Source organism: Solea solea, chromosome 13 (genome assembly GCF_958295425.1).
Source record: "Solea solea chromosome 13, fSolSol10.1, whole genome shotgun sequence".
Lineage (NCBI taxonomy): Eukaryota > Metazoa > Chordata > Actinopteri > Pleuronectiformes > Soleidae > Solea > Solea solea.
In genome coordinates, this window is record NC_081146.1 from 14,158,639 (window position 1) to 14,180,853 (window position 22,215).

The following is a 22,215-nucleotide window of genomic DNA, read 5'->3' on the forward strand; positions in this document are numbered from 1 at the left end:
TATTTTTTTTTTCCCTCCGTTTTCGGCGCCCCCTGCGGAAGACGGCGCCCCTAGCATTTGCCTATACTGCCTATGCCCAGGGCCAGCTCTGTTAAGTAGGATGTGAGAAATGCACCAAAGAGACCGTATTACCACTCTGTCAATTTTAATGTAAACCATTACATTTGAATACAAATGATAATCTGTAATCTGTGGATGCAAAGGTTAAAGTGGCAAGCACTCGCACTGTGTCATCTACATATTCTAGGTGGCAATTTTTTAGTGTCAAGCATGAACGAAAAAGCAACAGTGGCTATGACCTGTCCAGTGGATTTGAATGCAGTTGAAATTATTACTGATGTTTTATACTTTCTCATTTTCTCTTCATAAGACATATTATTGCGATAAGATACTTAATATGATAAAAAAAACTGATAAAAAACAGGAGAGACATGCAACACGGTGCAAAGGCAGGACTTCCAGTCAGCAGCAGGTCCACGCGTTGCCTTCATGGACCGAAGAACCACAGAGAGTTTTAGAATACGTGTGTGTGACCCAGAAGAGTGTAAGTAAGGCATATTAAGTGTTTGTTTCTGCTTTTCTCAGTCCTTGCTGGGCAAATGGAAGCACAGTGACGAAGGCTGGCATTTCATTCAGCTGAGGAGGAAAATGAGAGAGTGCTTTTGCAGTAGAATAGACTAAATGAAATACCACAAACAAAAGTGACCTCAACAGAAACTGACTTAGTGTAAATTACTGGATTACAGTCTTTCATCCGCTCCGAGTTTTAGTTATTGCATCAAAAGGACACTTTGTATTTGGGACAAAAAGAGATTGTTGATGTGCTCCAGTGTACACACTAACAAAATAAAATGATAAAGAAGCCATTTCAGGAGTCGGTTATGAATATAGTTAACAGTCAGCATCAAAATGATGTTGTACCTGTCTCTTGTGTTCAGGGACGAGTCTGGGGCAGTAAGGAGTAAACACACTTTGAGGAGTCCTTTGGTTTTCGGTCGCCACCCAGTGGCATGTTTTGGAACTGCACTTGGTCTGAACTGAAACAGCATCAACAACAAAACAGAATTACAGCATTGACAGATAATATCTGATTATGTCATTTTGTGAGACCAAACTAAAACTAGAGATTTATTGGAATCTCACGAACAGACGAAGGTGTAAAGAGAGGATAAATGAAAGTATGAGTAACTAGATAAAACAACATTGCTGGAGATAAAATAGTAGAAATCTCTGTAGAGACGGAGTGGATGAAAAGACAGGAAATGACAAACTGTTCATGAATGAAAAAAGAAACTAAAAATTGAAGGGAATGAAGAAGAGAAATGAATAAAGTGATAGAAATGGGGGATTAGAGTTGGGATTTAGATTGTTATGTGTTATGTGTGCCATTGTTCCTATTGAATTTAGATAAAAAAACATTTTCCATATGACAAAAACCTCAGCCGTGTTATAAACAGGATTTCATGTAAACTGGGTTTGGAAATAAATAAATAAAACAACCAACAATCTACCTGGATAATCTGGAGTAGTGGACAGTGATGTAGGTGGAGGCAGGATTGCAAGTTTCCGCCTCTGGGATTGGTGGTGCATCCTTCAGAGGGACGATGGAGGGGTGGGAGCTGTCACTCAAATCCTCTGGTTCTTCCTGCACAAATAAACATACATGTATGTATGGACACGAAAACAAACTATCAAACATTGAGATCAATTGTAATAATGAGTCAGATTTGTTGCTCACGGGGATGTCAGACATCTTGCCCTTTCTCACAGGGAAGGTCTGTTGTGCTGACTCATAGAACATGGTGTCAGCTGTCACTGACGGACGCTGGGAGTCACACGGACACACACAAATCAGAGAATTACAAACACACCACACACGCAACAAAGAAGCCTGATTTAACTGTGCAAAGATGGATCAAGATTTTTAAATCACCATTTCACCAAGTTCAAAAACATGAAATGGTGATTTAAAAATATTGAACTATCAGACCCATGCAAAAAATAACGACACAATAGTTTCCATACCTTGTTTACTACTTCTGCTGACTCCATGTCTACTCTGTGCATGTTCTTACTGTGAAGACAAAGGGCTGATGACATCTTCCATTTACCATTAAAAATATGCAATAAAAACAACAATGATATTGACATTAAACATTTCTAGTATGTGGAAGAATACAGAAATGGCCACTTGAGTAGTGAGTGAATGGCAGTGTACAGTGGTGCCAGAGGGTTTGTGAACCATTTCAAATGTTTTATATTTTAACGTACATCTAAAAAAAAGAAAGAAAGACAAAGTCTAAATATAACTCTTAAACACGGTCCATGACCACATGACCTGCATGTCTTTGGACCGTGAGGAAGTGCCTTTAGTGTCTTTGTTCATAGATTGTCATCCCACAAACACCAGAACTGTATTCATGGCAGAGCTGCTCTCCAAGAAGAACATATCTACACCTCTAGAGTTTGAAAAGGACCACATGAATAAGCCAGAAAGCTACTAGAAGAATGTTCTGTGAAAGCAAATCCCTGCATAGTTTTTCTAACAAAATATTTTATGTTTAAACAATTTGTTTGATAAATAATGAAAAATGGCGTCTGTATTATTTGTGCGGCTGGATTTGTATGATCTACTTTCAGCTGTATGTAGAGGTGCATCGGCACTTCCTGTCACCTGATCATAATGGCCACTGTCAGAGTGATGAGTGCAGCAGACACGCCCACTGCTGATGCCAGGGCAATGACCTTGAGACGACCTGTCGGTGGAAGGATAATAAAGGTCATCAGCATGACTGCAAAACAAAAAAAAAAAGGGAAATGAAGGGTGGATCAAGAGGAATAAAAATAGAAGAGCAGAGAGGGACAGAAGACATAAAAATAGAAAGAAGAAAAAGAAAGACATTGAGAAGCGGGGAAAAGAGCTGTGCATCATTTTGCAGCTGTCTAGACTTGAGACTTGTGTTTCCAGTTGTGATTTCCAAACCGAACTCCATTTCTTCAGCTGTCTAGACTCAAATAGTAGTTTTCCACAACACCTCATCACCTCCTCCTCTGCCCTTATAGAGAGAGAGAGCTTTACATGACTCATCATGACTCATAGAAAAACAGCCAGGAATCATGAGACCATACACAATGAAGACCAGAGCTCAGACCTCATGCTGTGATAGTGACAGAGCAGGCAGGTTATATCACTCACCACTTCAAACTCACAGAAACCGATCCAAACATCAGTCATGCCATTTTCTCATATAAATACTGAGAAGCTTGTTTTTTTTATTTTTTTTCTCCTTCCCCCCACAATTCCCTCAGATAATCAGAAACAGAGATGTCAAAGCGACACTGGGGTGTTTCACTGAGCTCCTCAGAGACACATCGTCTCTTCTAATGCACTCCTGACAGTGACGTCGGTGCACGATATGAAAGAGAAAAGAGTGTGAGAGTGAACAGTCGTCAGCAAAGATGAACCGCGGCAGTGTGAACGGGAATGAAAAAGGTTCAAAGGTTGCGCTGCTTTTTCTTCTACCCTTTTTCCCATAATTTCCTTCTGTGTCATAATTCTATTTTCTACTGTGTGTATGTGTATGTTGGTGTATATATGTACAAATTATGTGACTGAATGTTGTATAAAGTTGTCAACAGGAAGCCATGCTGATTAATTCATTCACGTTTCAAGGAGGAGTGAGATTAAATAACTTTCAAACTTCTTCTCAGTCCTTTTCCAACATAAGAAGAAACTCATGAATGTGAATGAATTATTTATTTCTGCTTGTGAAATAAATTCAACTAAAACTAAACTACCTACTGTTTCTAATCTTCCACGATTCTTTTACAGAAATAAATCACAGAGCCTTTTTTTTTTTTTTACGAGTGATAAAATAATATTGGCCACATTGGATGACTGCTGAAGTACAAATAATGCCGGATAAAATCTTAGGTATAAACAAACATAATTCAAACATGTATGTATAGAATAAGGCAGACCAGTGGGTAAGTCTGTTTGCCCTTTGCTAGTATTAAAAACTAAAATGTGAGAGAACAGTTCATATGGCTTGGCTGCTAAATGAACTCAAGACTACAAAAGTTAACATCTTGAGGTAAAATAACACAGTCCCTTAAATCTGCTTTTACTCTTTGGGCACCAGAGAATCCTCATAACAGTCCTGGTAATCAGATGCTTTTCAAGGACTGTGTCAGAGTCCCTTCATTGAACCAGACTCACCCCACTCACCCCCAGACAGAAGATGGTCCGCTGACAACCACTAAATGTTTCTGCTGCTACAAACGCAACCCTTTGCCTCAACAATGAATTCAACATAACACAATCTCACCTACAATTGCCTTAAAATGATCAATCATAAAATGAAAGGGGGCTAGTACAAGTTTTTCATCACTGTGGAGAAAAAAGATATAATCTGCTGTTCCCAGACGGCCCCTCTCTGTTCAGGCTTGTTGCGACAACCCTGCTGCTCATGAAGAGGTCTCAGTCTAGTTCATAACGCTCAGAAAACAAAGAAGAAAATGCTTTACTTTAATTGTGATGAAGAAACACAAAGACAGAGGGACCTTGTACCTCTGACTCGTACGGTGAGGACTGGAGACCTGTGGGCTCCGATTCGGTTCCTGGCCTCACAGTAGTACTGGCCGCTCTCCCCGGGGCCGACCTCCGAGAAGGTGAAAACAGGACCAGACTTGCTGCCCCAGGCTGCGTGAGACACCAGGAAGAATCATCTCAGTGTTTCAGACGGAGAAACCAAAACAGCAGCACAAAGTGCACAAAGCTTTTCCCGTAGAGTGCATTCAGCATGGTGGATTTTTTTTGTGTTAACGTTAAGTGCAATCACATTTTTAGGATGCTAACATTGTACAGAGCCCCCGTCCAGAGAGAGACGGTGCCATGTGAAGTTGTCCACTACTGGGTTGCCCTGACTGCTGCACATCAGAGTCAGCGGTCGGCCCGCATCCACCACACTAGAGGGACGAGCCAGAACCGAGGTGTTCTTGGGAGGGTCTGGAGAGGAAGAGTAAGGGAAAGAGTGAGACACGCAGTGGAATATTTAATTTTAATTATATTCATTAAACACTTGAAATGTACCTTTTTCCCCCCAAAGAATTTATTTAAGTCACCATTTTACACTTTTGTGAATCTTTGGGACACAAATTCAGTATGACACAAAGATGTTCGGCAGGGTTTGTTGAATAGATCCAGTGTTGTAATACTTGTACTTGTACTTAGTACAACATTTACATATCTGTACTTTAGTTTGTTATTTAGATTTCTACCAACTTTTACAGAAGAAGAAGAGTTGGTCATGGTCTGCATTTAGCTGAGCTGCTTTACACTACAGTTTTGCCATTCACACGCTTCAACATGGGGTTAAGTGTCTTGCTCAAGGACACATATAGACTCACAGAGTCTATATGTGAAAATGAAAGATGAAAATATAATATAGTACACAATTCAAAACTAGACGCGCAGTACATAAAACAGACACACTACTTACAGAGCACAGCGAGTGTCGCGACCGGGGAACTCTGGTATCCTAATCCGTTTGACGCCGTGCAGTAGTACTGACCAGCATGGTGAGCACGTACTGATGTGAACGTCAAGTTCTGAAGTGTTCCTTTAGCCAACACCTGATCTCCTAGAATATGATACCAAGCGTACCTACAGGAAAGAGGGTGTCGTTCACAATCTTTAACACACTCTATCAGACTGATAATAGAGATAGTATGCATGTACAGTACATGCAACCTCAAGCTGACTCCTTATACCTGTTTGTGAGAGGGTTGGCCTGGCTGACGCAGCTCAGGTTGACATATGAACCTTCTCTGATGTCGCCTCGAGGACTCACCAGCACATGTGTGCTCTTTGGAGAATCTAAATATGATAAACAGAGATATCGTTACTACATATTGAGTGGCAATGAAGCAGTTAATAGAAGCTTAATGGGGCAGTACAGGTGCCAACTAAATGTGTACTGACAGCACTTCGAAACATTACATTTGTGCAGGTGGAGTTAATAAAATGGACTAATTGGTTTTGATAATGGATGATAATTCAACCAAACCTCACTTATGAGAGCTCACATTTCAGAACCAAAATGATGACCTCAGACAATGTGATATACTCGATCAAATTGATACCCACAGGGTTTTAACTGCTCGTGGCACATTTGGCTCACATGAGGAAATGACCAACTCTGTGCGGGAATTTCCCCTTAAACACAGGAGAACAACATCTCTTTAAAAATGTTGATTATAACAGATGTGCATCACTACTTTTTTGCTGTGCAGAATTTATATAAATGCAAGATTTCCCCCGCTTTATGGGGGACATTTGGTTAGGTTTCGTCTGCTCATTTAATCCCGATGAAAACATGCACAAACACTTACAAGTGACATTGAGCAGCAGCGGTTGAGAGCGATCTGTTCCCAGTGAGTTGCGCGCTACACAGAAGTATTCTCCTCTGTCTGTGTATTTGAGCTGGGACAGATGGAGCCGAGGCCTGAAACTGTCTGGGATGCTGCCACTCTCCATGTCTGCAGAGCAGAAACACACACATGTTTCTTGACACTGCGGGGCAGTCCAAACATCATCTATGTCATCAGCAGAATATCTACACGCTTGTAATTGATGTCCTTCATCAAAAGCGGCTGTTAAATATCTCAGCTGTTCTTCCTCAGCAGTTTGATTAGAACATGTTATTTTTTTTACTCATCCAGACAGAATAAATATGTAGTGTAACTATCTCGTAATGTGTGCACTCAACAGTGTAATTATTATGCAGGGTATATGACAACATTATACTGTACTGTTCTGCACCTTTAAACCAAGCAAAGCTCTCTACAGGTGGAGCTGCGTCACTACTGCAGGTCAGAGTGACGGACCCCCCTTCAGTCACCTCCCCTCCAGGAAAGACTGCGATTGACGTGGAATGAGGACCATCTGGAGGGAGGGGCAGAAAGAAAGAAAGAAAGGAAGAAAGAAAGAAAGAAAGAAAGAAAGAAAGAAAGAAAGGACGGAAGGAAGAAACAGCTTCATATAACTTGCTAATATTAGTTTCTATTAACGTAATTTTTCTTTTTTCAGCGCAGATGTGCTTTGTTGCAAGACTATTAACGTAATGACACCAAGATTATAATTAAATAACTAATAAACTAAAATTGAAAATGTGATCTTCGTTAACTGAAATAAAAATATAAATTAGAGTTAAAAAAGATAACTGGAACTGAATTATGTGTTTATAACTAAAATGGCATCTTTTGCTGGGTTTGATTGTGTCATAAAAGATTTGCTGCATCTTTTATGACACAATACTGATTGTGCCCTTTTTGAATTTAATACTCCATATTACAAAAACCTCAAACTAACAAGACAGTCTTCGAATCAACTTCCGGTCCTGACAGTGCAGGTCTGCAGCCAGACCCCTCTCCAAACTAAACTAAAACTAAGCATTTACTAAAAATCTAAAGTCAAGACTAAATAAAAACTAAAATGAATGAAAAATCTCAAACTATTATAACTGAGATTACTCACGTCCCAGAGCCAGGGAGACGGACGGGGACTGCACATTCTGTGGTGGGATCGGGCGACAGGTGTATGCTCCACCTTGCTGCCGGTCAAAGCGGGTGATGATCATCCATTTCTCGTAGGAGCCGAGGTTTATTCCATTCCTATGTGCAGATCACGACATCATACCCACAGTATGCTTTTTATTTCACACCCGTTAAAGCTTAGAGATGAACACTTACACACCTGTAGAGAGCCAGACTCCTTCCTGGTGCTGCACATCCGCTGGCCTGGCAGCCTACATACACTGTCTCTCCAAAGCCAAACATGTTGGCGGGTCTGGCTGGATGCACCTGGACCTGCAGGTCTGAAATACACTCGTACATGTGAGAGACTTAATCCAGTCATCACTGTCACTGCTGCGACGCAGCAGCAGTTTCAGGTTGTATGAACATACCTGTTACGTCCAGACTAATCGTGTCCGGGGAGGTCCATCGGCCCAGTTGCTGGTCCGTCTCGAACCTGAAGTGGTACTGACCCGCGTCACTCAGCTTCACACCTCGAATCTGGACTGAGCAGCTGGAGTAGCTGCCCCCAATGTAGCTGAAAGAATCAAGAATCAAGAATCCCTTTCAAAGCCAAATATTTTATTTCAAAGCACCCATCATATCTGTGCTTCTCCTACCGTGTGCGCCCACGGTATGACAGACTGATCTGGTTTGTGTCAGTGTGGTGGGTGAACTCCCTGCGACCCTCTGCAGACACTCGGAACCACATGACTCGCTTTACAGTGTGGCCTGCAGTGTTTAAGAAAGCCGGAAAACAAAACTATGTTAGAGGATTTAACTCTGGGATTCATGTTTCACCATAGATAAACATCATAGCTAAACTCCAAGGGTCATTTAGAAAATACTGATTTGTAACACACGTAGACAATGTGAAGATAAACTGCTGAAGTTCAAATTGAGCATCAGAATGGGGAGGAAAGATGTTTTTAAGTGACTGTTGGTGCCAGTGTTTCAGAAACGGCTGATGAACTGGGACTTTAACGCACAACAATCTCTACTTTTTTACAGAGACTAGTCAGAAAAAGAGAATGTGTCTTAAATGCCTTATTGATGCTTCAAACCTTGAAGCTGACCACTGTATTTGGTGTCCTACCTGAGTTACTGTTGAGTGTATATTTGGAAATAAAACAAGCGTATTCAACAGAAAACAACCAAGAGAGGGTACAAAAAACGCAAAATGCAAAACTAAAGGTTAAGTGGTTGTTTTGTACCTGATGGGTAGTCATAGCGACAGGGCAGAGTGACAGTGGTCCCGGCCCACACACAGATCTCCTTCCTAGAAAATGTCACACTCCACCTGCTCTGGATACCTGTGTGTACACACACACACACACAAATCTCACAAACATATCTTATGATAACAATAAAGCAAACAGTAAGTTCAGAGGATACATCCTCAGAAACTGAGAGACTTCAGACTTCACTAAACTTCAGTGACCTGCACGTAAACATTTTCCTTGCCTGTGGCTTTTCAGGGGAAAACTTTTGTAAAACCACACTTGTGCTCAGCTCAGAGAGTGACACATAAACCTTTAAGAGAGAGAATGGGCCTTTAATGTGCCGCCGTGGTGTCGTCCTGTGCTGCCAGCTGCCTGCCTGCCTGACCACCTTGCACAAAAGGCAATCAATACTTATAAATAACTGGAGCATGAAGGCAAGGACACCTGGCTACAGACACTTATGTGCACAATGTCAATCTTTTCTGTTTTTAAGAGGAAACTTTTTGAAGTATTCGTGACACCATTTTGTTTGGAATAAATAAGACATATCAACAAAGAGAAATCCCGCCGTCTTATCTCTTATATCTTAAAAAAGTAAGAATAAAGATAAATCCTGAGTCAGTTTGGTTGTACATTCGTGATGAAACATGAAGTGATTCTCATACCTGGTAAAGCTGTTAGGATGATGCCCAGAACTAGCGCACCTGCCAACATCTCCGCTGACACGAGCTCTGTATTGACAGCAGAGGAGGAGACAGAGAGGTCAACAACATCATCCACGTTCATCACGGTAAACCCGCTAATCAAATATGAAGCACTCACCTCTTATAATATCTTCATTCACCTCAGCCAGTCAAACAGAGAGAATCGTGGGCGATGCCTGCCACTCGTACTGTGATGAGTGGGATTTTTATAGGAGTGACAGATGCATGGTGATGTGGTAATGTGAGGGGAGCCAAAAGCAGAAGAGAGCAGGAGGAGGAGGAGGGGGAGGAAGAGGGGGGAGGAGAGGAGGAGGAAGAGGAGGAGGGGGTATTCATGTTTGTAAATTCACTTAACTAGTGTCTGATCCTCCAGCTGTTTCTATTTTCACTTTTCTTCTCACTTCTCCTTTTGTTGGTCAGTTGAGATGTGACATCCATGTGATTGTGTCAGTTTCAGTCTATAATAAGAAAGTTACTAAAGATTACATACTGAACCCAAACTTAATTTTAAGTCTATGTATCATGATAATAATCATAATGTTGAAAACATTGATTTTCCTGATACTTAAGTATAACAGATGTAACACCTTTTAGACCTGACAGCAAATTAGATTTGCTTATTTATGTCCAATATTCAGTCACTTCCTCTTCAGCACAGTTTCACTTTCCAACAAACGTGTGTCACCGTTAGCTGTGTTTAAAATTAGAATGAGTTATTTTTGCACACACACCAATTAGTGATCGTGACTTTGACCTCAGCATCCTAATTACACACCAGTAGTGAACACACAGGCAGGGCACAGGAGCAGTGGGGGATTGGGTGCCTTGCTCAGGGTGCACCTCAGCCCTTGACCTGGGTTTTTAACCGGTGACCCTCTGGTCACAAGCCCAATTCCTTTCCTCTTGGGCATGGGCTGCCCCATCACCATCATTATGGTTAACAGCTGACTGCACTGACCTACTGTGACTCACTTTGTCTGTTTCATTTTTAGTTTGATGCACAAATGGAGGGAAAAGGTTGCTTGTCGCCATGTCTTGTTTGATTTTGAAACACGCTCCACTCTCCCTCATTGCAGACATCCTCACTTGTGGTTGTGATTGCTAGTCATGCCCTAATCATTTACACGTGTTCCCCATTTATTCACTTCTTCAATAGTATTTAAGCTCGACTACCAGATCATCTTCAGCATCAAGCCTTCCAGCAATTGTCCCGTGTTTCTGTCTCGCATTTATAACCCATCATGCAATTATTTTGTTTACTCTGACTGCCTGTCTGTGCACTTAACCTGGTATATGTTTAATTAAAGTTCAATTTCAGCGTGAACCCTCTTGTGATGTGTCCCACATTTTATTATACATGCTTACAGACATTACAGACAGTCCCTATAATTGTCAGTATGATTTAATGACGGTAATATAGATAGTCCAAATAAAGACTTCATCCTTCATATATCATACTTGACTAATTGTTTGTGTGAAAATAATAATTACTGCATATAATTACTCAATGTTACCCATTGCTGAAAACCTAGTGATCGGACATATGGTGTCTTCTCCGACACTGTCACGGCATTGGTACAATCAGAGACCATCACGATTGACTGAAGTGCTAAATGGTCCATGTCTATCTGTTGAAAAGATGGACATGTATGGTTCATTTGATAAACGAACTCAGGCCCGTTGGCGTACGTCCATGAACATATGTCAAGCAGACACACCAGATGTCCTCTCATCCACTGCTCTAATTGAGAATTGTTGGCACCGAAATCTACCCGCAACCAGACGTGGGGAGGTTCGAGACCTCTCAGTCAACTGTGTCCACTTAGCCTGATGAGTCTAAATGACTTTAACATCCTACCCTGCCACAATTTGGCCAATATATGTCAGTTTAGCATCACGACGCGGCCAATTGGCTACTTACCCGAGCTTTGACCCAGGAATAATGATGATGTACAGTTTAACATTTCATTCAATTTCTATTCACGGGCCTCCAAGTGCAGGAAAAAAAAAAGGGGAGTTAACTTTGAGGTTTCAGAGATGATATCTTGATGGACATCTGGAAATGAACACCGACATTTTATTCAGTAGCCAACTGATCAAAGATGACGGAGGGGGCAATATAAGGGATCAGTACTAAAGTTAGGAAATGAGGATGTATATCCGATTTATATCCTGCTAGATTTTAGGATCTGCAGGTCTTCGTGCGTGGTCTCCAAAAAATAAAGAACAGCATTAATAATGGTTTTAATGAGCGTCATGTCAATAGTTACATTTCTCATTTGGTTCCTGAAGACACATTATTTTCTATAGGAGGTCTGCGTCATGTTTAGTGGGAAAAACGAGCTTGACTTTGAACTACAGCCCTAATAAGGAACAGAAATTCTCTGGTCGGGAAAGTCATCTTAAAAATATAATCAAAATCCTACAGCTATGAGGTTAAATGAACAATATATTCCAGTTCACAGATTGCTAGGTTGGATTATAGGTTGGGACCTAAAATGGGGTGCAGGCCCGCCTCTCGCGGGTCTCCACATGACAAGAACTCTTGTATGATTTAATGATCCTGGATCCCAGGGGGGGGAAAAAGTCATTTTGGTCCCAGGCTAAAAAGTTTTAAGAACCTATACCGTTTTTCCCCCCTCCTCCAAATACTGTCTGTATTATGTAGAGTAAGAAGAGTGGTGGGGTTTGAGCTTAACCTGTAACCACAAAATGACTTCAAAAGGATCACGGCACACTAATAGGTCAAAGCCTGATGTAATCTTAATCGAAAACAGACCGGACTAAACGAATGAAGAGAAACAGATGGATGGAGCTAGATTAAGTGTGACTGACCACAAACAGAGAGAGAAAGAGGGTGAGAGTGGGAGGAATGAGAATGTTAGAAAGGTAAAGTGGGGGGGGGGTGTAGAGGTAAAAACTTGTGATGAGGTAAGGTTGTTAAGCAGGAAAGAAGGAAAGGAGAGGAAGGAAAGGGAGGAATAAATAAGAAACGGGAGAAAAGTGTGTGTGTGTGTGTGGGGGGGGCAGCCAGAGACAAATGTATGACAGTGTATCCAACCTTATGATGGGGAAGGTATCCATTCACTGACCGCAGCCTTCAGGCCAGATGAAGTGTGACCGTCTGGTGGTCAGACTGGACCTGAAGATTTTCCGCTGTTGCAAAACACTTCCTGCCTGCTGTTTTCATGTAATGTGACCGCTCACAGTTTGCTCCCCTGCCATACTTTAAGTTGTACAATATGTTATTTCTGTGTTATTCCTTATGCCCACAGATTAGACTCTTGGCTCTACAGGCCCTCCAGCCTTGGACGGACTCCACATAAGCAAATAACAATTTGACTGTCCAACATGTGTTTGTCTTCAAACTGAGTGGTGCTCTCCACGGGGGAAGTCTGGGCAAGAATGACGATGATCAGAGCTAAAATCATATCTGACGAGGTGATATGTTGTCCCTGCGCTGTGTTTGAGGAACTCCACGTGATGACTTGATGAGCAGGACGTTGGCCAAAGAATCACGGAAACCAACGAGGAGTTAAACAAAAGAAACGAAGGCAAGCAAGGAGAAAAAGTTCTTCTTGGTTAGTCCGTTAGATCTTATCAATAAAAACACACAGTATTTAGCCACTTGACTTTTATAAACAGGCCAAACCAAACACTCAATGAATTTTCAAAACTCCGACATCTTTGAAACGTATCGCAGCACTATTAAATCTACCCTGGTTTTGCTCATTCCTGTCCCATTCACAAACTCTGCTGAAGAGTCGAATTTCTGCTCCTTGTCTGCCAGAGACCTGTCTGTGGCTGCTGTGGTATTCCACGCTGGATGAGTCATGTCTGGTGGTTATTATGGGCAGGCAGTTGACAAACCCCCGCTCCCCGTCTCTCACCCCGTCTAGTGGCAACAGGCGAAATTACATGTATTTTTGTCGGCTCTTCAGACCAAGCTGACAAAAGGTTTTGGACGTGTGGTTGAGGACGTGATTATTGTTTTTTTGTTGTCGTCATTTTCTCATTGAAGCAAAATGTATGTAAATGTATATGGAGATGCCAAACGGCTAAGTTAAAGCTGCTATTTGGACCACAACACTTTACACAATGTGGCCAAATGTGTATCACTACATGTCAAAAATATGTGGCCTGCGTTTCTCTTTGAGTTAGGGGGCGGGCTGTACATCTGTTTTTCAATGTGTTGATTTGAATTCTGAGAATCTGTCTACCCTTTAGCAAACTTACCTGAGTGGGCTGGATGAAGACAAATTAACACTACTGACTTGCTGGCAAAGTATTTTGCTCCTCTTTGGCCAGGCAGGCAGAAAAACATACTGTATGTCCCTGTGTAACCTGTCTAGTTTATCAAAACACAATTTGAAATCGACCATGAAGTCAAGTCTCCCTTGGAGTCGCAGTAAATAAAAATGTTCCGTTTTTTTGCCAGTTGACAAAATCATGTTCATATGGTGAAGTGAAACATAAGGGTTGTAAAGACAGGCTCAACACATCTTCATCTTTGACACCGAGACCCCAGGTTCATGCTCTGTTGCCTGCCAGTGAAGAGTGTATCCTTCCTTTTAAAGGAACAGGTCACTTTTGGGAAATAAGCAAATTTATGCTCTTGCAAGATTAATACCACTGCCATGAGAGGCCGCTGCAAACTGTTGGCGAGCCAAACACTGCAAAAAATGGGAAAACACTGACCTTGGCTCTGTTCAGAAGTAACTAAATTCTACAAGCATCTTGTTACAGCTCCTAATAACTCTGTCCTAATCACTGTGGGGGTTTTTGTCAAGCAACAGTGCCCGGCCAACAAATAGTTCGGTACAAAATCCCCATTAAACCACAATGAAACATTTTTTGCACGTACACTTGCTTTTTGTTTGAAATAAAAAAAAAAACCCAGTCAGTGCGTTTACGTGTATGTGAAATGTTTTAGTCGGACTAAGACAATATTTTGATTATTGTTAGTCCAACTAAACTTGAGCTAGTTTTAGTTGGACTAATACACCTGGACAATGCGATTCATAGTCCGATTACTCCTGCGTGTATACGCTTAGTCGGACTGGAGTCGGACTTGGCGTTCTGAATTTCCTTCAACTTTCCTGTTGACCTTTACGTGGCAGAGCGCAAACAGCAAACGGCGAGATGGACTGCGCTGTGGTTCTGTATGTTTCATACATGCTGTACATGTTAGTGTAATACAAATTAGATCAAGCATGGTTCTTTCAGTTGCTGTGTTGTCCACTGCCGCCACCGCCACTTCTGGGTCAAAAGACAGGGGAGGAACGGCAAGTCCGACTCCAGTCCGACTAAGCATATACATGCAGGAGAAATCGGACTATGAATCGCGTTATCCAGGTATGTTAGTCTGACAAAGACTAGCTCTTTTTAGTCGTACTAACATTTTTACATCAAGAAAACCAAATAATTGTCTTAGTTTGGACTTTTAACATTCATGTAAATGTACTAAACAACATTGTGCCACAAAATATGACAGTTTTCACAACACAAGCTAATTCTACAATAGGGCATCATGGGAGGAATGTGTTGAGGAACACTTTTTTTCTCCACTTTTGTCACATGACGCATATTTTTTATTTGAATAAAATCCTTGATATACTTAAAATGGGCTACAAAGATTAAAACAAATTATTGTTATGTTATCAGCTATCAATGGCTTTGCTCGCTGAGGTTTTAAAACCATTTTTGGACACCAAGACAATGAATTTGCAGGAGGATGCTTTTATGGGAAGGCACTGAAGCATGAAACTGGTTGTCACTGAGCCGCACCGGTGCACTCGATCAACATCTCTGGTCAAAGGGTCACAGTCAAGAGAAGGGAGGAAAAAGAAGAGCGCACCTTGTTCACTTCTACTGTCCAGATTTTCCCAGCTGGGAATTTTGGCCTCGGGCTGCAGTGGCACAAACTTTCTGCCGAGAACCAAACGACTTTCTTGTGTGTGTGTGTGTGTGTGTGTGTGTCTGTCTCTCCGTGTTTCTCATGTGTTCAAAAAACGAGCAAAAGCCATTTCCTGGTTCAGACTGAGAGAGAACATGTGTGTCTTCTGTGTGTGAGAGAGGAAGAGAATGAGAGAGAGAGAGAAGGAGACAGTGTGTGGGAGTCTATGTGCATGTATGTGTCTGTGAGTTTTGTGTGTCTGTGATGGCTTTACCATGTGCAGAGTCCCACTACGGTTCTGAATGAAGTCGGATATGAAGGAACCTGTCAGGTCTGGGCTACTGTCGGAAACTCTCCTTCTGTTACCTCCTCCTTCTCCTCCTTCTCCTCCCACTCTTCGTTTTTTACTTTTTACATCTGTTGTACAGGAGATGCAGGTTATATCGTAGGCCATATATTTTTCCAAAGTTCGTAATTTACATATAATTTAAAGGGTTTTATTTGGCAAATGGTCGCCGTGACACTGCCAGTTCAAAATTTATATTATTGCTGTGTTCGTTTAGAACTCGTAACAAAATAAACTGAAACCCTTGAGCCCTAAAAGGTATTTCCATAAATGTAGTTTTAAACTTTAGTTTTTGTCCTTGTATATACAGTATATGTATATATATATATATATATATATGAACGTAATAACAGAATATTTATAGAGCGCTAGTATCGTATCAGTATGTGCCTGGTTGAAGGTGACGTCAGTTGTGAAAACTGTCATTGTGAGAGTTAAATCACAAATCTTAAGTTTTCAAAATTAACTTTATGCAGTCTCTGTGGATATATGTGTTGAGGAAGTGGGATATTTATTCTCTGACAAATAACCTCATGAGCAGAGAGGACTGGCTCTTTGTGGAGTTTTGGCTTCTGACTATAAACGTGTGGTGGGACAATGGAAAAGTTTCTCCTGGGTTTACTTGAGACTGCGACACCCATGTCACCGAGCAAGCAGGTCAGTGATGACTGACAGAGTATAGAGCTCAATTTCCCACATTGTCAATACACAAACATACCAAAATCTAATTCTTTACCTCTTTCTTGGGCCATAACCAACATTACCAGTAATCAAAATCCATCCATTAGCATCATTATCATTGTAAGTGATGCTGCTCACAGAAAATCTGTGAGACAATCGCAGCCAAAAACATAGCGTCCATGTCAGAGTACATTCAAGTATGTCATCTATACATCTATAATGATATGTTTTGTAAGTTTAATTTTGCAGATGCAGGTGAGAGCTAAAAAGAGTCGACATAAAGTCTTTTTCAATTTGGTCATTTCTCAAAGGAAACTAAAGCATCTTTTTAAACAGGTCAACGAAACTTTAATCAAATACAATTTTAATCCATTACCATTTGTTTTACCAACTAAGAAAACTAACTTGTTTATTTAGTAGATCTGTTGAAAAAGATGTTGTTGTTTTTATGAGAAATTACAAAATTTTATGTGGTAAAACAAATGGTAATGGATTAAAAAACACAGGTTTTTCAGAAACATTAAATGTTTAGACCCGAGGGGCACAATCTGTTTTTTATCACAAAAGATAAGGATGTACTGTGAAGATAAATAATAATTTGTAGTCTACTGTAGCTCTGATATTCTTGGCCAAAGGCTGCTCAACTATAACTGGATAATAAAATATCTGAAAAAAATATAATAAAATCAACATACTGAGCTCTTGTCTTTTAATTAGCAAGCACAAAATAGAAAAAGACTAGAAATTTTGAGGTGGCACAGTGGGGGAGCGATCAGATTTGGAGCGTGTTCTCCGGTCCCACCCTGGCAGTCCTCCGGTTACGCCCCTGGTTTTTACGTCGTCCACATGGAACAAGCTCAGTCCAGGACTTTCCTACAATCCCAACCCCAATTCTAACCTTAACCCAAACCCTGTAATTTGTCTTTTCTTTTGAGCGAAAATGGTCTACACAAGTCATTTTCTGGTAATTGACTTCGAGTAGAATTTAAATGGTCACAGACACATGTGCACACAGATGCACACACACACACACACACACACACACACAGTCAATCACATACAAAGTGGTCGTGCAGCTGCGGCATGTGTGATAATGAGACAATCCTTGGAGGGACTCATCTGGACTGTGTTATATCATCTCCCTGGCAAAGGTCCACAGCTCTAAAATAGGAGTGTTTGCTCCCAGTCAGCTGCAGTATGATGTCATCCAATATAATTCCTACAATCAGGAAAAAAAAGAAAAAAAAAAAGATATTTGATGACATGCGAATGTGCAAAGAACAGTGGTTGCTTTAAATATGGAGATTTTTGTGGTGTAGACTATAATTCAGAGCTCTGTCTGCAGCTAATGTTTGCCTAAACAGACTTGCCCCAAACACAAAAACTTGTTGCCTGAGCTTTTGCACCTGTCTCTTATTTTCTCATGTGGTTAAACAGTTCAACAAAGAAAAAAAAGGCTTTGTTTTTAATACAATGAAAACACATAAATCATCTGTGTATTTATTTCGTCTGCTTCTGTTGCTTTATCAACGGTGTAGCGAAATACAAAAAAAGAAAATACCTACAGAATACAGATGAAAGTCTTTTTTCCTCAGTCTGGTGTTTCACTGACTCTTCCAGGTGTTACACTTTTCTAATGACTTTCACTAAGCTACTGACTTCATAGCCATCACTAGGTGTTTCCCATCCCCTGCTGTGGCTTGTGTTACAACCTCCACATCTGGATGGAGCAGTTTTACAGTACATTTACACTTTTACAGTAGAACCATATGCAGTCGACGACGTGAAAGTGCACAAAACACTCACAGCAGACCTCAGTTGTGACTTACCTTTCATATTAGGCGGACAGGTACGCAGTTGGTTTGTGTGTTTTAAAGCCAGAACAAAGAAACGCTTCCATGGCAACCTTTACTCCGTCACTTTTTCTGGCTGAGGATGTGATGTGATATGAATGTGAGCGTGACCGTGTCACTCTTACCTTGAAACAGCGTCAGAGTGGCTGAGTCTGGCCTGTTTCCCAAGTAATAGCTTTATTAAAGAGTACATCTGTGTGTATGCATGCGTGTGTGCGTGTGTGTGTGCGTGTGTGTGCGCGTGCATGTGTGTGTGGTTTACAGGCCGGCTGTGGTGGTTCTCAGAGGACAGCCCTCTCCAGCTGCTGCTTTACAAGACTGTAACATCAAACACACACACACACACACGCATGCACACATGCACACACGCACACACACACACTTCACACGTTACTTTAATGTTCAACGTCTTTTAACAAGTTCATTAAATGAACTCTTCTTCTTACCCCTCCCATTCCCAGCATCCAACTGATCTCACACCTCCTCCACTCCACTTTCTACACAGTAAAAAGCTGCCTGTACATATATACATACAAACATGCATACACACACACACACACACACACTGTACACAGAAGTACACTCCATATTAGCAGATGTACCAGACTCTGACTCAGTCATGGTTAAGTTTGTGGAACAGTCAAGGCCCAGTTAGTTTTAGCACAGAATTGTTTTTGGAGAAAGATCATGGTTATGGGTTAAAGTAAGTACTGTTATTGCCATAATAGATGAATGGAAGAAACAATATTGGTTGTTTTATTATCCTGTGTGTGGTGAACACATCCATTCACCCCAAGCTCCTCTTTACTCACCTGACTTCCTCTTTCCTGTGACACAGTTTTTTGTTTTTTTTCGTTTTTTTTAACGTCTCACTTTGGGAATCTTGGCAATAAAAATGTTATTTTCCAGCCTAATACATTCTATGTGTAAAGCTAAAGAGTTTAATATGCAAGATAAAAAATAAAAAAGATCAAGTGAAGCTCTGACAATAACCATAAACTCTGACCTCAGTCTTCTCTCCTCAGCTGCCCAATAATTTAAGTTATACACTCTTCAAGGTCTGTTCTGTGAAAGTTGCTCCACAGTAGTAGTCATAAAATTCAATATTTTGTGCTTGACCTGGCAGTATAAGTGCTTTTTCACTCTATATATTTATTTGAATTTTTACCTCCACTTCAGCTTTTCCACAGTAAAAAGGTTCAGAAAAAAATTCCCATGTAAAAAGCAGTGAATGTGTCAGTGATGAGTGAGAGATTTACATCACTAAGATTTTGACTGAATGCTGCGTGAGTAGGTGACAGCTTATATATGTTTGTGAACTACAGAGTCATTGTCTGAGAGTTTTAAAACGTGAAAACTGTAACCGGATAGTTTTTACAGCTATGAGAGATGTTTCGATGAAGAAATTCAGATCCTCCTGTGGCTGGTGATGTGTCTTTTTACAATATCATCAGACAACTGGCTGGAATAACTTGCCAATCCAAGGGAACAGAAGGTCTCTTTATTTGTGAGCCACGTTGTGATTCCAGCAGGTGTGTTCATACTTCATTTAAATCACTGTCAAAGTAGTTCACGGAATGCTAATTAAGACTATCAGCTCCACAGTGTTTAACTGCTGCAGAAAGTTGGCTGTACAGCTAAAAACAAACCTGAACCATCAGTTGGACTTAATAATTGCATTGTAATCATGATTACAATTTTGACTTATCACAAAAATGATGTTCCCTAAAAAACTGCCTTCATGTGCAAAACACAGCTGCTGCTATTCGTCTACCATGCAGCTCCAAGTTTCAATGAATTAATGAAATCTGGAGTAACACTGCTTTAAAAGACAGATGTACGACATTACTGTACTGAAAAACTGTTGTCTGTATATCGTTTTACTTACCATTTGTCTTTATTAAATAATGCTATAGCAGAGAGGATCAGGCTGTTTTTTTTAAAAAACTTGTTGCCTTGTTGCATCTTACTTTCATGTACCTGCGTCTGGAAGGAAGGATTGTGAAGTAGCAGTGCAGTGAGTCGGTGTTGTGTGGTGATATTGTGTCTGCGATGCATGTGATGGCTCTGAGAGAGTAGACGGTAAAGTGGTTTAAAATGAATGAATGATCAAAATTCATTATATTCTGACTGTCTACGCTGCTGTCACGGTCACTGCAATCTGCCATCACATCAATGTCGGCTCCAAATTGTTGTATTTGTCAATATCTGTGGCGTGTGTGTGCGATCAGAAAATAGTTTGAGTTTGTGTGGCTCAGTCAGTGCTGTGAGCTCCCTGGCATCTGAGGCAGACACTCATTACACCATGGAACACAGTGGAGCCAACTAGAGCCTCCAGAGTGTGGAAAACTATATTGGGAAAGCATTTTATTTCATTTCATTTTCATTCCCTTTCAGCTGATGTACATATATCATGACTTAATGTTTGTTGATTGAAGGCAGTTAAAAATTAGTCGCATTCATTTTCAAGTGTGGCTCTGGAAGTGACTGGAGGCAAGCAGCAAGGCAAGGCAAGGCTCAGGGGAAAATTCATAGTCCAGGAGAGAGCAAAAAATAAAAAAACATGAGCGGTAGTAGGCAGAGATGGAGGCAGAAAGAGGTGAGTGAGAAGGGAATTGAGAGAGGTGAACAGAAAGTCAAAAACACACGGAGAGAAAGTGAGAGGGAGGTGAGGTGGTGAGTGAGTCAGGTGGTCAAAATCATTCCTGCCACCTCATTAGTGGCGATGACATCACAGCTGATTTCTCTTTTACTCTGTAGAGCCGCTACTGGCCCGAGTCTTTGACGGCAGAAGTCTGGGAAGCAGCTTTTTATGTTGTCAATAACTTTGAGCGAGTAAAAAGGAGGCTGGATCTCCTCTGGTTAGAGAAGCTTTCTTTGAGCTAAATAATCACAGCTCAGGGTTTTTAATATCAGCATTACTCCCTTTCATGAATGGACTGTAGCTCAGCTGCAGCTGTCTGTATTCAACTGATTCACATGTAACAAAGCCTTAAACAGCTTTGAGCCAGGATGTGGCTTTTGTTAAGGCCTATAGCTTTTATACTCCAGCAAAGTGAATATATCACAGGTGACCAGTACAGCTTCCAAACTGGCACCCAGTCAAACCCTTTACCTTTAGTTTAATGTGCTTCTCACAGTTTGATTGCCCTCAGAAAAGTTAGTAAAAGCTTGCTTTTTTTTCTTCTTTTTACACCTACTGATGTGAACCAGACTTTATGCTGATGCTGTGAAATCATGTGCTGAGAAAGTGTAAAGATTTGCTTGGTTATGTAGCTGAGTGCATTTTGCCCATGCTCAAAATGATTTACTAGGAAATGAACATGATTATTGATTACCTTAACATTTGTTTGTGAAGGTGCTGTGGTGCAGCTATTATGACCGATTCAACGTAATTCAAATGGCCAGGTCATAGTTTCTGCAACTACATTTTTTTTCAATCATTTTTCAATAAGGACTGATCACAGCAGCATTTCATTGCATGGAACAGGAGCGTCTCAGATTACAGCTGCATTTAGAATAAAATAAAATAAAATGTTTTGCTTACATCTAAACAAGAAAGATTAAAGATTAAGGCTCTGGTATACGCCGAAGTGTGCGTCGCATACCGTGGACCCCGGTATACTCGCATGTCAGAGTCCTGTAGTATCTCACCTCACCATCAGGTGGCGGTGCAAGTCTGGACGCAGGGAATAGGACGCATTCCGACCAAAGAGGAAGAGAACGATGCTTCATTTCCTTCGGTCACATCTGGTTTGAGCAGCTCAAAGCTGAAATTTCCGTTGGGCAGGCGAGTCGGGGTGTCAGCCGGTTCGAGGGTCACCAGTTTGAGGCTCAGATGACTATTATTGGTGATTCAAAAGGTTTTTTCTGCTTGGTGAGCGGGGCTTAATACTCCAGCTACCGGTGGGGCGCAAATTCAGTTCGCACATGCGCT

General features: G+C 41.0%; 1 protein-coding gene across 2 annotated transcripts; it reads right to left on the reverse strand.

The window, feature by feature from the left end:
* Positions 1–48: 48 nt before the first annotated feature.
* On the reverse strand, positions 49–14,395 carry si:dkey-33i11.1 (B-cell receptor CD22). Of its 2 annotated transcripts, XM_058646815.1 has the most exons (19): positions 9,621–14,395; positions 9,464–9,529; positions 8,790–8,888; positions 8,196–8,307; positions 7,968–8,113; positions 7,757–7,877; positions 7,538–7,674; positions 6,824–6,946; positions 6,394–6,540; positions 5,773–5,878; positions 5,502–5,665; positions 4,859–5,008; positions 4,571–4,702; positions 2,675–2,756; positions 2,026–2,074; positions 1,739–1,825; positions 1,512–1,645; positions 922–1,037; positions 52–636 (listed from the first exon to the last, which is right to left on the reverse strand). In XM_058646815.1, exons 2-18 carry the CDS (start codon positions 9,510–9,512, stop codon positions 935–937), a joined length of 1,941 nt encoding a protein of 646 aa, XP_058502798.1. In that variant the 5' UTR covers positions 9,513–9,529; positions 9,621–14,395; the 3' UTR covers positions 52–636; positions 922–934. The 2 variants fall into 2 exon arrangements, with proteins under 2 accessions (XP_058502797.1, XP_058502798.1); XM_058646814.1 differs by having other exon boundaries at positions 49–636; positions 1,512–1,825.
* Between the last annotated feature and the right edge of the window lie 7,820 nt (positions 14,396–22,215).

Excerpts from the sequence above, each read along its gene's own strand:
- si:dkey-33i11.1 (XM_058646814.1), bottom strand. The coding sequence starts at position 9,512 with ATGTTGGCAGGTGCGCTAGTTCTGGGCATCATCCTAACAGCTTTACCA. Across the intron at positions 5,666-5,772 it reads GCCAACCCTCTCACAAACAG|GTACGCTTGGTATCATATTC; the intron begins GTATAAGGAGTC and ends TCTTTCCTGTAG. Across the intron at positions 1,826-2,025 it reads CAGCAGAAGTAGTAAACAAG|CGTCCGTCAGTGACAGCTGA; the intron begins GTATGGAAACTA and ends TGTGACTCCCAG.